At 45.0% G+C, this 21,499-nt stretch overlaps 2 protein-coding genes across 3 annotated transcripts in view; one reads left to right on the top strand and one right to left on the bottom strand.

Annotated features, from left to right (window-relative positions):
• Positions 1-7,091, top strand: part of polq (polymerase (DNA directed), theta) — a 30,818-nt gene extending 23,727 nt beyond the window's left edge. The window contains exons 23-35 of the mRNA XM_036136923.1: positions 605-812; positions 893-1,086; positions 1,225-1,353; positions 2,277-2,451; positions 2,583-2,706; positions 4,055-4,149; positions 4,251-4,333; positions 4,405-4,506; positions 4,591-4,702; positions 5,644-5,768; positions 5,854-5,983; positions 6,072-6,181; positions 6,249-7,091. Coding sequence (XP_035992816.1) covers positions 605-812; positions 893-1,086; positions 1,225-1,353; positions 2,277-2,451; positions 2,583-2,706; positions 4,055-4,149; positions 4,251-4,333; positions 4,405-4,506; positions 4,591-4,702; positions 5,644-5,768; positions 5,854-5,983; positions 6,072-6,181; positions 6,249-6,362 — 1,701 coding nt within the window. The 3' untranslated portion in view covers positions 6,363-7,091. The remainder of the gene's footprint in view (positions 1-604; positions 813-892; positions 1,087-1,224; positions 1,354-2,276; positions 2,452-2,582; positions 2,707-4,054; positions 4,150-4,250; positions 4,334-4,404; positions 4,507-4,590; positions 4,703-5,643; positions 5,769-5,853; positions 5,984-6,071; positions 6,182-6,248) is intronic.
• On the bottom strand, positions 6,814-20,222 carry uba6 (ubiquitin like modifier activating enzyme 6). 2 transcript variants are annotated; one of them, XM_012865509.3, is made up of 32 exons: positions 20,144-20,222; positions 19,588-19,685; positions 19,358-19,452; positions 19,201-19,229; positions 19,003-19,097; positions 17,294-17,405; positions 16,891-16,971; positions 16,677-16,799; positions 16,478-16,601; positions 16,169-16,272; positions 15,669-15,731; positions 14,694-14,770; positions 14,496-14,562; positions 14,237-14,380; positions 14,007-14,153; positions 13,853-13,933; positions 13,683-13,760; positions 13,409-13,590; positions 13,011-13,116; positions 12,848-12,937; positions 12,685-12,765; positions 12,483-12,611; positions 12,322-12,373; positions 12,167-12,230; positions 12,019-12,088; positions 11,870-11,941; positions 11,664-11,787; positions 11,322-11,515; positions 9,962-10,089; positions 9,718-9,805; positions 8,426-8,520; positions 6,814-8,345 (listed from the first exon to the last, which is right to left on the bottom strand). In XM_012865509.3, exons 2-32 carry the CDS (start codon positions 19,626-19,628, stop codon positions 8,204-8,206), a joined length of 3,078 nt encoding a protein of 1,025 aa, XP_012720963.2. In that variant the 5' UTR covers positions 19,629-19,685; positions 20,144-20,222; the 3' UTR covers positions 6,814-8,203. The 2 variants fall into 2 exon arrangements, with proteins under 2 accessions (XP_012720963.2, XP_035992815.1); XM_036136922.1 differs by lacking the exon at positions 20,144-20,222 and having other exon boundaries at positions 19,588-20,129.
• Positions 20,223-21,499: the final 1,277 nt, after the last annotated feature.

Raw genomic sequence — 21,499 nt, 5'->3', positions numbered from 1 at the left:
AACTGATAAAGCACAATAAATGGGATCAAGTGTAAACGCTGCAGATGTCCACTAGGGGTGTGCAAAATAATCGTCATGACGATGCATCGCGATTCTAATTTTCGCGATCTAATGCATCAATTCTTGACGCCAAGTATCGATTATTAATTTTAAAAAATTTATAAATAAAATTGCATGAATGATTGGCGAACATCAGCCAAAATTATCCTTATTTTGTTATTTTAAGTTTTATATATCCTAGGCACTTTTTGTCAGTGTGTCCACTCCAGTAATAGTAATATTTGTGTCCAGTAACAGTAATCGTTTTCAAGGAAATACCCCCCCAAAAGTCATCTCAATAAACACAGCTATGCATTAATTCAGTTGCTTTCAGTGATGTATCAATTGAAGACACTATCCAGATCATACACAGTCAGTCATCCACTGGTAACGGCTGTATTTTTTTCTAACAGTGTTCAGTGAAAATATAGCAATGCATCACGATACATTGCAATAATTCAAGTATCGTGATGCATCGTGATAGAATCGGATCGTGGCATGTGAATCGTGATTCGAATCGAATCGTGACTTCTTTGGCAATACCCACCCCTAATGTCCACCACAGGTCGCCTGCTGGCTGCTGGACCCCGGCAGGGAGGAAAGAACTCTACCCAACATGGTGACCGTCTATTGTCCCGAAGAACTACCCCTGCTGGACGGTCTGGGCAACGCACACTCACACTGTCCTCGAGTCAGGGCGGCCACCGAGAGCGTGCTCGTACACGCCGTCATGCAGCATCTCTCCGGCCTGCTGGAGCGGGACGGCGCCCTGGGTATAGACGCCGCGTCTCTGTGAGGCGTCCGGGGGGGGGAGAGCGGGGATGGTTTCAGTAACATCGTCCCACTCTTTCAGATGTGTTTAGGAGAACGGAGATGCCCTCCCAGGTTTGCCTGGCCCTGCTGGAGCTGAACGGCGTCGGCTTCAGCGCGGAGGAGTGCGAGAGGCAAAAGCACGTGATGCAGGCCAAGCTGTCGGCGCTGGAAGCCGAGGCTTACAGCCTGGCTGGACACAGCTTCTCCCTCACCAGCGTCGACGACGTAGCGCAGGTCCCGCTCTTCTTCTCCTTCCCAGGCCGTTTTCTGTATTCCTGTTGTTTTTTTTTTGTGTGTGTGCAAAATGCAAGTAAATCAACAAAAAAATTTAATGAAAACACAGGTGTGTGTGTGCTTACCTTCGCGTTGCAGGTGTTGTTTTTGGAGCTCCACCTGCCTCCAAACGGCGACGTAGACGGACCAAGAAGTAAGAAGACCCTGGGTTACACCAGGCGAGGCGGCGGCAGAGCGCGCCTAGGGAAGCAGTTCAGCACCACCAAGGTGCAGCCATTTAGCATTCTACAAACCAATTGTTGTAGCCATGCCTTATAAGGCCTTCTGCCCTTCAAACTTAACAAAAAGGGGGAATTAAGGGGCTTTAAATATTCAGTAAACGTGCTAAATCAGATCTAGTGTAGCGTTTTAAGTAGCCTATAAATTAGAACGATTTCTATTTAACATACAGCCATGTTGCCTGACTTGGCTTAATCCTTTTAGACCACTGAGCTATATAATACACTGGAGTGCTGATTTTTCCGAAAAACTGAAGTCACTGGCCGCCATCTTGCTACTCCCTACTCTCACAGAATCCCATAGCATTTGGTTGCAACAAGCAGCAGTTTTCTGGCTGTGTGAAAACGTTTCACAGGTAATTCTACAGTCAGTGGATGTACTAACACTATCAACTACTAGGAAATTAGGTGCTGAAATATTTTACATGTTATTCATATTAAATATACATATATGTATATATAAATATGTATATATGTATACATATATGTAAATATATGTTTTTGTATACTGTTATTTATATATTTATAAATGTTATATATGTATATTTGAATTAATAAAATTCATAATATTTCAGCACATGACTTTCTCAGTACTTACTAGTTTTAGAACATAAAGTATATGGCATTAGACATTTTAAAAGTTTTAAGCTCCCCCTGAACATGAAAAAATCCTTGTTATTCAATGCTGTAGCGCACATATTCCCTAGTTAGTGGGGAAAAAATAGGGAGTACCAATATGGCGGCTGGTGGCTTCAACGCGACTCGTTCTAACAGCGGGCTATTAGCACTCCAGTGTATAATATAGCTCAGTGTTTTAGACCCCCCCCCCCCCCCCCCTCATAAAATCTAATTCACTGGATATGACTTAATGCAAAGAAATCCTAAGTCTAAAAGATTGATTTCCCTTGTCAGGATGTTCTGGAGAAGCTCCGTCCCCTGCACCCGCTGCCAGGCGTAATCCTGGAATGGCGGCGGATCACCAACGCCCTGACTAAAGTGGTGTTCCCCCTGCAGAGGGAGAAGCGGTATGAGGCCACACTGGACATGGACAGAATATACCCCGTGGCTCAGACCCACACGGCTACAGGTACGACAGGGAGGACCTGAACGTGCGAGGCTTCCCTGAGACCGCCGCGTCGAACCCGCCTGTTGCGGAGTGCGGTTTGACTCTGGGCGAATCTAACCTAGGCACCTGACCCGACTCATCCCGTGTTTTAGGTAGAGTGAGCTTCACTGAGCCGAACATCCAGAACGTCCCCAAGGATTTTGAGATTTCCATGCCTACGGTGGTAGGAGAGAGCCCTCCTTCACAAGGCGGCTTCCAGATGCCCAACAGACCGGGGTAGGTGTCCTCTGGGTCTAAGCTTCCGGCTTGTCATCCGCTGATATGCAGACGCGTTCATTCTTTTTCTCACTTTGTTCCATTAAAACAAAAAAACAACGTCATGTAGCAACACACCCAAAAAATATAATAATAGCTGTTATGTGAAGGCCTCTTGTTGAAAGAAAGTTTTATTTCTGTCTTATTTTCATGTTTGCCATAAGCCACGTAAGGGTCATGTGAAGCAAGGTGCTCTGCTTTGTGGCACTAAGCCTCCCCTCCAGCGCTCTGTCCTCGCTGGTGGCGGCAGCATGGTGTGGGGAAGCTCATCTTCAGCAGAAGCGGGGACGTTGGAAAGAGTGCGGATGGGAAGACGGGCGGAGCTGAAAATGTGTAACCTGACTCCGCCAGATGGATTTGCTCCGCATATCCATCTGGAAACCTTCTGCTGAAGTAATTTTGGGAAGGGGCGAAAATACTGGTTAGCTGATTGGCCTATGTTGGTGATAGACGGGCCAAATAAAGCAATCAGATCCACGAAGCATATGACGTACTAACAGCGACGACGAAAACACAACCACAAGCTCTTGCCGAAACCAGTCGGGAGAAGAGCAAAAACATCTTTTCCTCTGAGAAAAGCCTCCAGAGCAGCGTTTTGCTCTTCTTTCAGTGAAGAAATACTCTGTAATTCCGATAAAACTTGCTCGATAGCCACGCTAACGCTAGTTTCATCGGCTGAAGCCGCCATGTTCTTTAGACTGAACTGACGATCTTCTCGTTGCGTCACACCTCAACCCGCCTCAAAGCCAACGCTGATTGGACGTTCGTTTGGTGAACGGCTCCAAATTTTCTGATCCGCGAGTGAAACCTTGAAAGCTCGCGAGATCAGGATGGTCTCACGAGGCTAGAAAATGTGGTGATCCAGGAAGGAAACCTGGACAGTCGGGGCTGCCGTGGAATGGCCTAGTCAAAGCCCAGATCTAGATCTATTTCAGACCATCACTATTTGAGTGCCTCTGTTCCTTCTGAAAGTAAATCTATTTTGTAAATGGTAGTCCTGGGAAAAAAAAGCTAATTTTGTCTGGTTTACCTCCTAACATTACTTTGCATTCTGTTAGTTCAACCTTTGTTGCTTTAAATCGTGTAAAACTCGCCATCCTTAAGATAAGAGCCTGTCTCAGGTAAATCAAACAAAACTGTCATGTTTCTATAACGTTCCCAGGTTTGAAAAACCTCCTGATAGTTTCACTCGCTGCCTTAGATGACGGATTACGGCAGTCTCGTCCGGCCATGGAGCCGGATGGGTTATGGTTAAAACAGGCTAGAGCTGATTGGCTGTGGCTGATGCGTTGTGATGCTGTCATTTCAGAAGGAGGAGACGCTCTGTGGCTCCACTTCCTGCTGCTGCGGACCAAGGCCCGGCCTTCTCTGTCAGCATGAGACACGCGTTCGTTCCCTTCTCAGGTTGAAATCCTCACGCTGAGCTTTAACGACACGCATTCAGACATTTCCCCTTTGTCTCCACCCCCCACCAATAATCCACGTTCGCCCGCGTCACACTGTAGGGGGGATGATCCTGGCGGCTGACTACTCTCAGCTGGAACTGAGGGTGCTGGCTCACCTGTCGAAGGATCAGCGCCTCCTGCAGGTCGGTGGAGTCGCGAAACAATACGATCATTCAGTGCCGCTACAGAAACAGACGTTATGCGTGTTCTCAAGGTGCTGAACGGAGGAGCAGACGTGTTTCGTTGCATCGCTGCCGAGTGGAAGAGCGTTGAGCCGGCGTCTGTGCAGGACGACCTCAGGCAACAGGCCAAACAGGTGGAGACGGGGAGGATGGCAGATTTGGGCGCGGCGGGCTTTATTTCTCCACCTTTCCTGAGCGCTCGCCTTCTTTGCTGACAGATCTGCTACGGCATCATCTATGGAATGGGAGCAAAGTCGCTCGGGGAGCAAATGGGAGTAGAGGAGAATGACGCCGCCTGCTACATCGAGAGTTTCAAAGCAAGATACAAAGGTATACAAGTAGCCAAAGGGCAAGATCCACTTCAGACTGCAAGCTTATATAAGTTATTTAGAACAAGTCAACTCACAGGATGCAGTTCCAAGATTAATCTGAGGCAGAAAGTGAGATTTTATAGAACCTTATGTGATGTGGCTGAACTCTAATCCGTTTTTTAACACGTCGGAGACAAACCGGATCAGTTTGCTGTACGTCAGCATCTCTTCCCCCCAACATCGTCAACTTGCAGCCCCCCCACTATGTCGTAGTTTCTCCCATCTAGATGCTGCGTGGATGTGAAGTTGTAATAGTTTTAGTTTTCCTTTCATCATTTTATCCAATTTGTGTAATCTTTAGGAGCAGAACAGCCCCAAAGCATGACGCTGCCACTGCCATGCCTGATAGTTTGGTGCTGGGATCTCCTCTGAAAGCCTCACCTGTACTCCTCCAGACATTTATTTATTTTAACTTTTAACCACAAATCTGTGCTTGATTCCTGGTTTAGAAAAAAAATAAAATAAACAAGCAATGAAGTAGAAGATGAATGGGTGTAATCTGATGCATTGGTACTTAGAAGCGACTGATCCCAGTCGCTGGTGCATGGGAGAATCAATTATTCATACCAGATTTTGAACTAACGTAATCATTAAATTCAGCCAACAGCCTTCTTAAGACTGGAATATGAGCATTTAAGAGCGGCTCAGCCAGAGTTCAGACCTGAGTCTGTGGAGGCCGCTACAGGGATTAGGGTGATGATGGTAGGGAGACTCAAAGCTCATCGTCAAAATATCAGTGGAAACATGCAAAAAGCTGACCACTAGTTATAAGAAAGGTTCCTTGGTTCAATGCAGATACATTTTAAATGCAGATCTGCCAGCGGTATTAATAATTAACTGTACGATGCCTCGTAGCACCATCCTGACGCAGTTCTGTCCAAACCCCGCCTCGTCTCTCAGGGATCAACGCCTTTCTCAAACAGACCGTGAAGAAGTGCTTGAAGGACGGCTACGTGCAGACGCTGATGGGCCGCCGCAGATATCTGGCTGGGATCGCCAACGCCAATCCGCACGTCAAGGCTCACGTGAGCAGTCAGGGTTTTAGTTGTGACATGAGCCGCAGAGCTCCCTCCCTGTCCCTGTGCCTCTTACCCTCCGCTGTCCGTCCAGGCGGAGCGACAGGCGGTCAACACGACGGTGCAGGGGTCGGCGGCCGACATCGTCAAGCTGGCTACCGTCAACATCCAGAAACGGCTACGGGAGACGTATCCCTCCGCGCCGCTGTCTCACCAACACTCAGGTGAACCCAACATGACTTCTTGATTTGTTTTATTAACAGAGCGCCTTTTCACACCGTCCAGCTTAATTTGTAACCCCCCCACCCGCAGCTCACAATAACCAGCGCAGATTTGGGACGTCTCGGCTCCGGGGGGCCTACTTCATCCTCCAGCTTCACGACGAGCTCATCTACGAAACCACAGAGCGGGATCTGATCCAGGTACCGGGAGCGCCGCTTGGCCTCTCACACAGAGACGCTCTGGTGTCTGACATTTCTCTGCCCTCAGGTCGCCCAGATAGTCAAGAGGGAGATGGAGTCGGCAGTGAAGCTGTACGTGAAGCTGAAAGCCAAAGTCAAGGTCGGACCCAGCTGGGGAAACCTGCAGGACCTCGATATATGAACCGACTATAATGCTGCCTTTTAACTTATTCACAATCATTTGCACATGAGGTTTTTAATCATTACATAGACTATGAACTTAGATGTCTATCTGCTCAGGTTTTGAACATAAAATCTACATTAACTTTTTCTTTTATAGGCTTATACATTGAATTACTTACCAGTAAGATGACTTATCAGATGTTTTATGAACTGACTGTAGATATGGACCAATCATATCCCCTCAAACACTAAACTCCCACTTATTTTGACTGTAATTAAATTGGATTTGTGACGCATCTAATCTTGTAAATCCAGCCTTTTGTTTTGGATTCATAACTTTAGAGTCTAATGAATTTAAATTGGTATTTGGCCAGAAAAGGGCTTGATCAGTGCATCTAGTCCCACCGATAGAGATCAGATGTGATAAATGGGAGATGGTTTATGATCAAGATAAAGACTCACCAGACTCCTTCTCCGTTATATCCTGAAGTCACGTTTTATTAGACCATAGGTTGAGCTGGCTTTCACAAGAACATAAATCATTTATTCCTTTCAACAAACAAAAAGATTGGTGGTACACTTATGAAGTCCAATAGACGTCTGCTGTTTAGAGCAACATAAACAAAAACACCTTTTTACATGGATTGATGAGAAAGTATGCAACGTTTTAACTGTTTTCAGGTCAGCGTTTTCATTAAAAGCAGAACACTTTACATTTCATCCTCCAATGTTCAAAAAAAAAAAAAAATATTTCAGAGTCTGACCTCCACTAAGAACCATTTGGATATGATTTTCATGTACGCCAGTAGAGACCATTTTCAAATCCTTTGAGGCAGCCTCGTTTCAGCTCGTCGCCGACGACCAAACCAGTGTGACACAAAAGTGAGCAACAAGTAAATAAATACAGGTCAGATGGAGACATCTATGAACAACTTTGACAAAGATGAACAACGCTTTCTAGCAAAACGTGTCTTTTTGAAACGGGGGAGTGCATTCTCGAGGCCGTCCGCAGATGTTTTCCCGCTTTTTGAAACAAACATCTGCTGAGCTTCTCTTGCCGACGTGTAGGACATCATCAGTGCGGGTTATTAGCAAAGAAAATAACCAGATGGGCATCAGCAGCGGCTGCTAGCAGTGTTACTAGCTCCTCACATCAGTTGCATCATTTGATTCAAGTGCAATGTCATAAAATCTATTTTTCTGAGGCATCTACCAGTGACGAAGCACATCAAAGTGCAGACGATGCTCATTGTGTTTAACGGTTGCTGTGATATCACCTTCGTTTTTATGCGTTAAAGAGACCAGAGAGGAACAATCATCTGGAGACACATTTCTAAATCAGCATCTTTGGTCACCTTACTGGCCTATTGGACCCCTTTGACTGTACAACGGCGTGATCCGTTTCTATGAACAACACGGTGGCTGACAGATGATCTCTAGACAGTGAGATGATGCGGTGAGCATTTACTGTGGCAACATCCAAACCGTTGCTCCTTTCTAGAGCCAGGCAGATCAAGAAATCGGTTATCAGAGAGAAAAAAAAAATGAATAATTTAAGGCATCAACAAAGGCAGAGCTGTGCATTTTAGAGTAAAAACCAGAATATATGTACAGAGAGGTACAATAAGTGCTACTTAAGCAGCTTTAACTTCCTCTGGCTATTTGTGAAGCAAGAAAACGTCTGGCTTTCTTGCTGGGAGCTTTGCCGTAGTCGAATCCAAACCTGCAGCGAAGATTTTGTCCCTGCCAGGCTTCCGTTCTTGGTTTGGGGGGGGAGGTTGGGGTTGGAGTATAACAGAGTGCTTGAATTAAGACAAATAAGGACACCGTAGGTTTTCGAGGGCGACGCCTCCAGAGCCGTCAGGGTGCCTCGCCGTCCGGGCTGAAGTAGTACCTGACCGGAGGACCTGCCAGGTCCTCGTCTCCGTCCGATTCTGGAGCGAACGACACGGTGAGGTCGACGTAGCGGCGGGCCGCTGATGGCTTGATGAGCTTCTGCATTCTGCGGGAGGCAGAGGTAGAACGCGGCTGCTTAAAAGAGACGCGTGGGAATGGAGACGGTTTAGGGGTGGGGGCACTTACGTCAGTTTGAGTCGCTTTGAGTGTCCTGGCATCACGGGCACGTAGAGCATCTTTACGCCGTGGACCACCATGCTTGGTTCAATCCCGTACTTTTCCTGCAAGAACACGTCAGATCTTACCAGTTTATATTGTTGCTTGAAAAACAGAAACAAACTACAGGCGTAATGATCAGTCAAGCAGAAATCACAACCGGACAAATTTTCTTTCAACCCCTGTTCACTAAATGTATAAAAATTAGGAAGCGCCTCCATTGTTGGGTTATAAATGCATCACTCAACAGCTCGCACTAAAGTTCAGAGACAGGTGCTTGAATAGGGCTAATCTAACCTGTATTTTCTGTGCAATTCAAAACTACTAGCTTGCAGGGCAATGTGTAGAGATTTTAAATGAAAAAGATAAGACTATAGCGCTTATATCGAGGTGCTCTTTGTTCTATTAGAATAATAGTTTTATGTGTTCCAGTAGATGATTTTTCAGCTGTTTGTCATATTTATCTAAAGCTGTTTATGTAAAAAAAATGCCATTGAGACATTTGGGATAAAGCTTTGAGTCAGAGGTGCCTTTATATAATTACTTTATGAAAAGAAAAATGTATCGAGATAAATATTGTATATCAGCAGTAAGCCTAAAAATAGATGAAATAGATAAAATGAGATATTATTTTTGGTCCATCTTGTGTTTCCTTTGGGTGAACAGGAAGAAAAAAAAATCTGAATCGGTTGAACACCCTATGATAGGATTATGATAAATAAATCCTTATTATCCTACAAAGAAAACCACACAAACACAAGTTTAGACTTTCTGCAGTAGAGGGCCAATCAGCCAAAAATGGAGAACAGGCTCCCTGACAGTCTTGGCACATCTGGCCTGAGCCACCTCTCTCTGCCTTTATTATCAACTTTAAAGAAGGGACAGGGGGGTTCAAGATGTCACAACATGGGGGTCGGCACACAAAGATGTGTAGGATTAACATACACAGCTGGATAAGGCAAGACATTCCTTATCTGGAGAAGCATTTGTTCTTCCTGTGTAAAGTTAAAACAAATAGAACATTCCTGCAAGGCAGCTCTTGAAACAGACTAAATGGCTGTGACTTAACGAAAATAAAACGATTACATTCACATTTCTCTAACACCCTAATCAGGCGAATCAGACCTCTAACTAAACCAGAACTCAGTATTCAGTATGATGGGTGCGTCTGACTGTGGAAAACGTCTTTTCCTGGGGGGAGTGTTAAATAGTAATGCTGCGATAACTGAGGCAGAGCTAAATGGCGCCGATGAAAGACTCACCCTCACTGCATTCATGAAGTCAGAGAGCGTGAAGTCCTCGTGACCGAAGATGGTCCAACAGTCCCAAATGGAAAAGTATATATTGTTCCTGGAAAACATGTTAGATATAGTAGCTCCTGATGCAAAAACTGTCTTGGAATAAATAAGCGGTTCTTATTCAGAGGGTAACACCCTCAATATGCAGACATGTTTATGACTAAGTGACCTATCACCCTGGTGGGCACGTGTATGAAGGCAGGAATACCTGATGGGCGTCCGCTTCACTGGGGCGGGCTCTGTGAGCACGACGACTGGGATGGCCAAGTTAAAGAAACAGTTTTTGAAGGCCTCAAACTTGTAGCCACCAACCACCTTGATCAACTCCAGAGCCACCTGGATAAGACATAGTAGCCCAAAGGTTAGCAGTCAGCATGATTTTGATTCAGATTTAGATGCAAAGCCGCTAGAGAGCAGTTTATGTTCAGCAACTAGACAAATGTGAGGAAAACGAAATCCTGTTGGGCATCAAGTGTTAATAAGTGAAAATATAAATACCTATACCTAAATTAGGTCCACCATCAAAAATTGTTGAACTTTACTTTTCAAGTTTCATCACGTTACAAAAATCTCACATTTTGTGACGCATTACAACCAAACATTTCAATGTATTTTTCAAGATTTTGCGTGATAAACCAACACAAAGTGAGAAATGTTTTCTAAAACAACTACGGGTCATTCCATCCTTATATGGAGACGAGAGGACGTGGTCACAGAGCTAAATTAATACGACGAGCAAGGAGAGCATTAATCAGAAGCAGCAGAGAGGGCTATGGTAACTAGAGGAGCTGCAGAGATCCACAGCTCGGGTGGGAGAACCCATCAACAGGACAACGATTAGCTATGCACTCCGCAAATGTTGCCTTTTAGGAAGAGACACACTACAGAGAAAACTCATTTCAGCCGCTTGTATCCGGGATCTCGTTCTTTCGGTCACGACCCAAAGCTCGTGACCATAGATGAGGGTAGGAACGTAGATCGACCGGTAAATCGAGAGCTTCGCCTTTTGGCTCAGCTCTCTCTTCACCACAACGGATCGGTACAGCGCCCGCTTCACAGCAGACGCTGCACCAATCCGCCTGTCGATCTCCCGCTCCATCTTCCCCTCATTCGTGAACAAGACCCCAAGATACTTGAACTCCTCCACTAGGGGCAGCCAAATTGTATTTTTTGGCGTAAATGCAGCCATTAACACAGCATGTTCACGTAGAGTCACCCACTCAGACTAGAAAACTAATGTTCACGGGTTATCTTGATCAAATCTAACTGAGCTTGACGTGTTTTGGAACTAGATGCACAAAGCTGGTGGAGACATACCCAAAAAGACTTGCAACTGCAATCGCCCCCAAAGCTCGAAGCAAACATGCTTTTTAGATTTACTTTGAACACATTTTGAAAATCACAAACGTTCTCCCCACTTCAGTTTTGCACAACCTTTTGTTGGTCCATCACGTGAAGCCCCGATAAAGCACAATCAAGGTTGTTGCTGTTACGTGACGTTGTATGATAAAAATAAAAAAACGTAGCAGACCAAACAAGCAGCGACCCAGAATAATGGCTGTCCTCACCAGTCCGGCCACAGCAGCGGTTGCTGTAGCGATAGCGGGGATGATCTTCCCAGCGATGCGTTTGGTCTTCAGTCTGTCTGCCGGCTCGATCGAGTACATCTTGGCTCGGATGGAGGAGGCCGACGTGACGAAATCTATGTGACCGTTGCGGTCATCGTCCTTTTCAAACTGAAGGGGCCTCATCTGTAATCCTTCTGCAATAAGCCACAAAAAAAACCCAGAAAAACCCCACCTTTATAAAGACCATCTATGATCCGCTGATTAAAAGTGGTTACTCAGAACAGTGGCTGAGAAAACAGGCGTTCTAACTGTACATCGGTCGGATCGAGCGCGTCCTCATACCTGGTGTGACCTTGTCTGCCGCGATGGCCTCCTCAAGCTGCGCGATGGCTTCCCGCTCTTCTTCGCTGCTCAGGTGCGTCTTCGTCGTGTCGGGTTTCTTAGCAGTCTCGTCCGTCTCTATGCACTAACAGCGGAGGATCAAAGCAACGTCAGCCTTTCCTTAACGGACAGAAAGACGACGAGGCCGTAGGAGCAGCAGAACCTACTTTCTCTGAGGGTCTGTACTCGGGAATCTTGACGTCAGAAAGGATCTTGGTCACAGCGTCTTCAGAAAGATCCTGATGATCAAAAGTTTCCCGTTAGCGATTAAACACCTTTGTTTGACAACGTACGCACAGGAGAGTACGCAACTGACCTTTTCTGAAAAGGCGATATTATAGGTCTCCGCATAGAGCCGTGCAGTGCTGACAACGAAGGTGAAGTGCCTGATGGGGGAGAAAAAAGGAGGGTTAGGCTTGGATGAAAGGACTTAGAAATGTAAGGGGGAATAAAAAGCTACTCACAACGGGTCTTTCAGGTCAAAATCAATAGGTGTCGGGGGTCTTTTCGGGGACTGCCAAAACAAACCTGTTACGGCACAAAGTGCGAGACGTCTTATTCTTTAGATACGTTTAACAACGTGATAATAAAGAGCTTTCAAGTGACGGCAGAAACTCACTTCCGTCCTTTAACCTGGTTTCCAGAGGAAAGGAGTGCAGCAGCTGCAGGGCCTGGATGGTAAGGAGCACGGATACGACGGAGACACACCATTAGGCCTGGGATGGCTTTCCACATTGCATCTCTTTACTAAACATCCCGCGATAGGTCGCCGCATGTTACCTTTCTTTTGAAATACTTTTCAAATTTCAGACGGGCCATGGCGATGCACTGCCTCCACTGGCTCGGCCGTCGGCTCAGCAGCTTAATGACCTGAAAGGATCCCTCCAGGCTTTCCCCGGCCTGCATCCTCTACACAGAGACAGAGCGGAGGGATTTACAATTATGCTAAAGGAGCAAGACCAGGAGTTGTGATAAAGCTTACCTGCAGCACTACATCCACTGAAGGGTGCGTCTGCCAAAACGAGTTATACAGGGAGGGCTTGTGGGAAAAGGAGCTCTCAAACTAGACAAGCCAAAGCAAAGAGAAGTTTTAGAAAATCGTCCCTATGGCGGGAAAGTGATGATCAAACGCACTGCAGTCAGACCTTGTCTCTGGCCCACTGGATGGTGTGCTCTATAACCGAGGGGAAAGACTTGAGAGTGCAGAACGGGATCTCCTCCTCGGGGGGGTCCCTCTGAATAGACGACAGACAGTTCAGGGTGGGAAGAACAGGACAAAATAAAATACGGCCAGAAAGTAAAACTCACGTGGCTGTTGTAGGACTCTGTTAGGTTTGGGACAATGATCTCAGTGTGTCCTTTAGTTCCCATGGTCCCCGAGTCCAACAGCGGCCTCTGATTGGACACACAGCGGCTGGAAACACGGAAAGGAAAACAAGGTTCTAGTTTCTATGCAACATTAAACACATTTAACTCCACAGCTTGGATTTAGCGAGGCTTGAAGAAGCTAACATCGATGAGGTTTTAAACCCTAGGTATAAAGAAACGGCCCAGATGCAACTCTCACTCATGAGTAGAAGACACACAGAGATAATGGCTGGGGAAAGACGGCCGACGCGTCTCTAACAACAAGCAAGGCATTTCTCCCCATAGCATGCCAGACGTTAGCGCCCGTTAACCCACGAAACCTTTGGACGCCGACCCACCTGTCCACGTATCTCCTCGCCTCCACGTTGTCCAGCGCGGTGACCACGACGTTGACGGAGGAGTAGAAGGCGTCGCTGTAGGTGTTCTCAGAGGCCGGGCACACCTTGTTCAGGTGGGCGTCCACCTGCAGCTCGGGGTTGATGTCGACAGTGGCGCCCGCTGCCGTGCTACTTTTTGGCTTCTGAAAAGAGAGCAGAGACAAAGTGGGCGACTTGAACCAAAGTCGCCGACTTTGGTTCAAGCGACAGCGGTAAAACGGCGCGGTCCGTTTACCTGGATGTGATGGGGTCTGAAGAGAAACTGCCTGTTGAGGTTGGACTTTTCTATGAGGTCTGGGTCGGTGACGCAAACCTTAGATGGGACACAGGCAGCACAGTTCAGTGACGCTTGTCTTACAGGACAGGAAAAAGCAACAGGGAAGAAGGGGAGACGAAGACGCCCACCTCTCCAGAGCTCTTTGCCAAGCCCACACCGAGGAGGGCGAAGTTCTTTAGCATCTCACAGCCTATGGCACCACAGCCCACCTTAGGAGAGGAAACAATTTAGGTTCATGTGGCACAAGCATCCCTCAACGAATCCCTGTGACAACGCTCCTACCATAAAGACCCTGAGCTTGTGCAGCTCGAGGCACATCGGTTCCCCGATGCAGGCGCGTAACGCGTCATATCGGTCGCCTCGAGGGGAAAACTCCTCAACGGCGACGGACTGAAGAGGCCTGACCAGCTCGATGGCGTCCAGGTAAAACTGGACAATGGGAGAGGGGAAGAGGTCAAGCTAACAGAGAGGGACGAGCCGTCGGTAATTTCACCTCTGGAGTAACGTCCTACCCATTGCTGCAGCGGTGCAAACTTCCCTGTGATGGCCTTGAGAACTTCCTGGCTCGCTATGCCTCCCACGGCTGCAGCCAAGGGAGGCAGGGTTCCCCTGGCCGTCCGAGACAGACAGCGCACCACCTCGGCGTTTACAGGAGCCTGCCGCAAAGGGGGAAGGCAGAGCGCTGGTAAGGAACCCTTGCTGGATTCTTGTGAGTTCAAAGTCAGAAAAAAAAAAAAAAAAAAAAACGAAAGCAGGGAGAAAAACGCTCACTTTGTTCAAAATTGTTGTATTCACTTCCTCGGTCAGCTTTAGTAAAACCTCAGCATCCTGTAAGCACCTGATGAGGAAGAAAGTAAAACTTAACACCTTCCTTTATGCATTTAGATATTACAACTTGAATTAATTATGCTCAATTATTGAATGTAAAGCTGGAAATAATAAAAAAAAAGCCAAAGAAAGTGTGTTTACCCAATGTTGGGAAGTCTGCAGTGCTTGACCTGGAAGCTGTCCAGTGCCAACATGGCAGCGTGGAGCTGTAGAGGAGCCTGATGGGAGGATTTCAAACAACAATGAGACAAAGTCCAAGCACTTAACAGAAATAAAGGCTTTTAGCATCTAGCAGGCTCGTCTTAGCTAGGCCAAGATCTCTGCCTTGGCTGGTTTAGCAGGCGGATGAAAGGCTGAGCAGTGGATGGTCCACTGGAAGTTAGTTTATAAATGTCCACCGTAACCATTACACAAGACCCATCTACCTGCTGCATCGAGTTAGGTGGGGCGCACTGCATCATATTCCTATTACAACGCTGCTGTTCACTTTACTTTCAATTTTAGCATGAAGACATTGTTTTAAACACTTTTTATTAACAAATTTCATACTTTTCTCCACTATTTCCAGAGGTTTCTGTAAATCCTTTGTTTATTGTAAAAGCATAAACACAACCAGTTAACTATTCATTTATGGAAGTGTGGATGGTTGATGAATGGACAGATGAAAGGATGGGAGGAGGGACGTGAAGGTGTAATGACTGATGGATGGAGGGAAGGACAGAACCGACAGATGGATGGAGGGACTTAAAGACAGTTGAACAGTGAACATATGGAGGATCTACATAGATTGAACATTTAGGCAATAAAACTGTGAAAAATGTCTGGAAATCCATTCTTTTTAAATTCTCCTATTTCTTCTCGAATACCTGAATCAACCTCAATACTTCCCACATTTATCCAAACTGTGTAGAAACTCCTCCTCTAGTGAACAGATGGGACTGCTGACAAATTTCAGTCACATTTCCAACTCATTGAGTCCTGCACCATATTAGCCACTGTCTCATTTAACATAGTTTAATTTAACGTAGTCATACATGCCATCTCCAAATGCCGGAGTCACGCCTGGATTCGCCAAAAAGACAAAAGCCCTTCCAGTTTTCTTCTTTTCCTTCTTACCTCTGGTTTACTGAAGTCTGGAGTCAGGACCTGAGGATCACGTAGCTGTCGTTCTAATGTTTCCTGCAATACAAAACGTCAGGTAATCCAAAGGCACTTAGTAAATAGATTGATGTTATTAGGGCTGGCCGAAATGGACCGACAATAATATCTCGATATTTTTAGGCTTCACGCCGATAGACGATATTTATCTCGCCAGGTTTTTCTTGTCAAAGTAATCATAAAAAGTTATCTCTGAATCAAAGCTTTATCTCAAATGTCTCACAGGCACATTTTTAACAAACAGCTGTATATAAATATATAATCTACTGGAATGTATAATTCTAACGCAACATAGACCGTCTTGAAATAAATGACATAATCTCATCTTCTATTTGTTTTGTTTTTTAAACTTGATATTTTAAAAATCGCAATATGTTGCTCAGCCCTGGTTTTTATTAATATTTCTACCTTTTCTTTGTCCAAAGGTAATATTTAAAGCCAAAAACAAATGGACTCACGAAAGAGTATGTCTTGGGGGTTTTCACCATCACAAAGAAGCCTCCATGTGCATATGACTGTAGCTGTGACGTGTCTCCTATTTCAAAGCTGTGAGGGGAAAGTACTAACACGACACACGATCATGTCAATATACCACACAAAATGAAAAAAAAAAGTAGCACTGATTAGTTTACGGTTAGCCTACAGCAGGTATAGCTAGGATACAGCCATGTCAGCCCCGACTTAAACTAAAAGTGTGTTTTTGTTGTGGCTATTTTAAATAATTTTCTCCAATACTGTGAAAGTGCTGCACACAGGAAAGAGAATACCTGTGATCTGTCGTACGGTGCCGTTGAGCTCGGCCATCCCCTGGACCTCTCTGAAGATAACCCTCTGGCCTGTCTGCAGGCCGTGGGGCCGGTTGTCCATGCAGGTCACAATCCCAGGATTGTCCTGAATCAGAGTGAGATTTCTGTTCGTCAAAGTGGACGGAGCTCAGGGAACAGCTTCACCGTGCGTGAGCGCTACCTGAGTGATGCTTTGGATGAAAATTTCTTTGGGCTCCTCTCCGGTGGGATCAGACACCTCAAACTCTTCCCCGAAGTCACAGAAGAGGCGTGCACAGATGCCATACACGTCGCAGCAGATAAACTAGTGGAGGCAAAGGGAAACAGCGCTTGGTTAAGAGGCAGGGGGAGCGGTCCAGCTGTATAGGGGCAGGTCACCGGGGGTCAGGACTTACTCTGATGGGGGGCTGCTGTGCGTGGCAGAACGCATCTACTCGTTTCTGGAGGCTTAAACTGGCCTCCGTCAAAATCACACACTGCAGAGGAAAGCGTCGGCGTGAGGAAACAAACATCAGCAACTAAAACTGGGCCCATCAGTACCTAGACAGATGGTTCCTACAGTCTGATTAACTCCTTATGTTAATATCTTATATGTTAAGACTTTATTACATTTCCTTGACAGTTCCTTAAGAAAAGCTTTCCTACTTCAAACTGTCCACATTGTGTTACCTCACAGCTATATTGTCATATATGTGGGTTTTCTTGTTTCACCAGAGAGCAAGCATCACATTCCCAGAAAACCTACAGGGACAATCAACCACTTTTTTAAATAAAAGATTCTAAAATGTGCCCACTTACTTGGTACTTTCTGAGAAAACTTAGATCCGTGTTGTCATCCACAGGCAAGGAGGACATGTCAACCTGGACATATGGGTTTAGGTCAGCAACCCGCGGGCACACGGCCTCCACCCTGAAACAGGAGCATTAGGTCCGGTTAACAAAGGTCTAACACACAAAACAAGACAACCTGTGTACATACACACGCTCTTGCCTCATGTGATTGTTTGAACCCGTCTATTGGCAAAATTTTTCCCATTGCCTGGCCAATCCGCCATTTCTGCTTTTACAAAAGAAACATGGTCGACACACATGGACCGATCTCAGCTAACCATAAACCAAAGTTTGTTTTATTTTGATAAACAGACTAACATAATGGCGTGAAAGCGTTACTACCAACTTCTAACAATAGAACAATTAATTATTTGTTTCAAAGCACAGAATACTGACCTGACATGTTTTTTTTTTTTTTTTTTTTTTTTTTTATAAAGCAGCATTTCAAGTATTTATTTCAAATATGACAAACAATTCCCTTGACACCCAGCACCAATGTCCTAACATTAACTAAGAATATGTTTTTAAAAGCTGAGTCAATGTGAGAATACATTTCCAGCCAGGAGTCTATGTGAACCCATAGCCGAGGATGCTATTCATCATTGACTTTTAATGAGATTTTTGAACCCCCCAACCCCCCCCCAGGGTGGAATAATGACAACCTGAATGGATTTTAACAACAGGTTGCATACGTTTATTTTTTTCCAATTTTTCTCATATAGGGGCCAAGTACCACTGACCACCCCCTACCTTTTGGATAAATGTCTCAGCAAGCCAAAGAAACCACAAACTCTTTATAGCCATCAGCAAGCCTCTGACATACTTATGGACGGATGTTTGACTACTACTCTTATTAATAATAATAATAATAATAATAATAATAATAATAATAATCCAAACCTATAATAGCGCTTTTTTGAACACTCAAAGACGCTTTACAAAACAAATTTTAGAAACACAAATATACGAAAAATCATACTAGGGAAAAACAAGTTTAAATAACTCTTGGAAGGAAAGGTGGAGCCCGTTCCTTTTCCAACAAGGTAGAAGCTGGATGTTAGCTTGCTTCTTTCCATTGCAAAACCAGTGTTATGTATTTTTAGGATCATTGTCATGTTAAAACACCCAACTGTGCTCAGGTTTCGGCCAGTCGACCTGAACCGACCCCCTTAGGTGAAAAGAAATCGGTTATGAGTGTTCAAAACAACCCCAGAACCATCCGAGGGTAAAAACCATCCTAAAGCAGAGATGCTGGAACATCATCACCGTCTCAAAGGTCGGTAGGTTTAACATTAAGGGGGGGGCTGAGAGGCTCCTAACAACTGGATGCTGCTGCAGGGCAACGATCACAAAACACACATCAAACGGATGGAGTAGGCCAACATTAGGCGTAGCCTAGAGATGAACCCAACTAAACATTCATGAACATAAGCCGGGACCCATGTCAGGAAACCAGCCCATAACCTCCAACCATTACTGACGTGAAGAGTGATCAAACACCCAGCAGTAACCAAACTCAAAACCGTTCACCCCGGTGTGCTCTGTTACATTTCACTGAAGTCGTTTCCTGCGTAGAAATACCAACCCCAACATAAAAAGTTCAACTGCACACCAGAAAAGCCAAAACCCAGATCGGTGGCGACGGTGAGCGTATGCAGACTCGTGACCCACGTTACCTGCTCCTGTGGCTCAACACGTCCTCGCTGCGGATGAAGAAGTTGCAGCCCAGGTCCCAGGTCTCGCATGTCTTCGTGTCGTGGAGCGTGACCGACTGTACAGAGCAGACAAGCGAAGAAGAGACAGCTGAGTCTGGGGAGGGTTAAAATCTCACTCTGGTGCTGGATCCATCTTACAATTCCCAGAGCGGCGCCTACCTTTACACCTGCCAGGGTTATGTTCTTTGCTGGGGTAAAAAAAAACAACAACAACAACAACAACAACAACAATGGATCAAAATTAGTAACCTTTGTCAATGGAATAGCACCATGAAAAAGAGTATTAAAAAAAAAAAGAAGTTTGTTTTCTGCCTACCTATCTCTACTCCCAGTGCTCCCATCCCGCTGAGAAAGACTGAGGACTGGGCCATCTGGTGCATGGCGCTGTCTCCGAGGACATAACGCTGGCGGCTGGAGGGACAAGATCGTCAGGGAGGAGAGAGCGTGAGAGAAGGCGAGGATGGCGGACTGCGCTGTCATTTCCTGACCGCCACGCCACGCTACGTTATCTCCGCTGTGGGGCTGAATTAACGGCAGTACACTTGCCTGTACAGAGAGTCGTCAATCTCCATCAGGTCTGCAGCCATGCCGAGAGAAGGGGGGTAGGGGGGTGGTCCGGGGCGTCTCACAAATCACGGCTCTCCCTAAGAGTCAACAGATAGGAAGACACACCGTGACATCTGGGGCGTTTGTTTCTAAACCAACGCCCAGCAGCAGGTTAGCCGCGCGGCTAACTGGCCGTCAGTAGCCGCGGCGCCGAGCCTCGAGTCAGAGGAAGCGTGGCCGGCAGGAGGGCCCTGTAAGCGTCACGCGGCACCACGGCATAAAGCTTTATTTAAAAAAAAAAAAAAAAAACAGACAGAGAGCTGCTGATTTAGGCTCAGCCTTAGCTCCTAAATTAGCACCGAGTGTCACTCCTGGCGAGGCACCGGTGAGCAGGACTTATCATAAACTCGTTAAAAGTGGGGGCACAGATAACAAGCCGCCCAGAACTCTCCAAGTTATCCGACTGTCTAAGAAAGGAAAACCTCCGTCATATACAATGTCAAATGTGTGGCTAAAATTGTTACGGCAATAATAAATTTAAACCGTATTCAGATACCTGACAGTATGCGCGATGGGCAGCGGCGAATGAATTGCTGTGACTGGTTGAAAACTCGGAGTGCTTCCGGGTTACCCTGATCACATGATCCAAATGATCCAATGGTTTCCCAGTGTATTAGTTCTGGCCGTTTTTTTTTCAGGAAGCTAAAGTAAAAATGTCCTAAACATGATTGACATACTACGTCAACAAGCCTCAGTTTTCAAATAATTATATACACAATAGATTGTTTAAGTAAGTCTGTAATAAATACTAAAAGTGCAACTATATTGATATAAATGCACCCACAAATCATCAGATACCCAATCTAGAAAACTAACATTGGAAGGGTTAACCTGCACACACAAGTTGCTGACAGGTCAAATAAATTCAAGGTGTGCTGCAACACAGCAATGTGAAATGGTTTTAAAAGAAAGAAAAAAAAAATATATATATATATATATATATATATATATTCTATATATATATATATAATATATTATTATATATATAGAGAGAGAGAGAGAGAGAGAGAGAGAGAGAGAGAGAGAGAGAGAGAATATAGAAATAACCACAACTTTAGATCAGTTATATTTTAGGTAATTAATTACATAGTTATTTTACATTTGATATATTATTGAAATATTTAAATAATTTCAGATTAATTAATTCAGGAACTATATGTATTTCCAGTTTTATTTGACTTATCGCATTTATATGTAACATTAATATTTGTTAGTATGTTAACATTATTTCTTGAAAATTAAATATTCTTGTCAAATTTAGTATTCAGAAACTTTGTTTGGACTTTGCTGATCGAATACCCTGTAAAAAAACAAACAAACAAAAAACAAACAACTAAGAAAACTGTGTTTTCAGTATAAAGCCACAATGTAAAAAATATAAAATAAGAAAAGAAATACCTGCGTTGACCCACAATGGGGAAATTTGGGCATGTCAGTGGAAAACACACATAGCAGAGGTACACATTAGATTAGTAACATGAATAACAAACTAACTTGAAATTAAGTTCTAAAGCGAAAGAGATCAAACTTATCAAAAAGGCAAAAAAATGATGTTGCATAATAATTGATAATATGGCATATTCCAATGAAAGTGCAAGATTCAAGTTAAATACAGATTTACAGAACAATGTGATAAAATGTATGCAATATGTATGATTGTACAAGCAAACAGAGTAGCAAATGGGGATTATCTGAGGCATAATTTAAACGATTCATGATCGCATCAGAACCGGTGCAACCATTAGCATGTTGTAAACAGTTATCGAGCCTGTTGTGAGCAGCAGCAGGAAGGAACAACTTGCAGAAACGCTGCTTTGAGTATCTGGGGTGCAGTAGCCTGTCAGCGCTTTGA

The sequence above is a fragment of the Fundulus heteroclitus genome, chromosome 5 (genome assembly GCF_011125445.2).
Source record: "Fundulus heteroclitus isolate FHET01 chromosome 5, MU-UCD_Fhet_4.1, whole genome shotgun sequence".
NCBI lineage: Eukaryota > Metazoa > Chordata > Actinopteri > Cyprinodontiformes > Fundulidae > Fundulus > Fundulus heteroclitus.
Note: the sequence above shows the minus strand (reverse complement) of the source record. Positions and strands in the feature narration are given on the sequence as shown.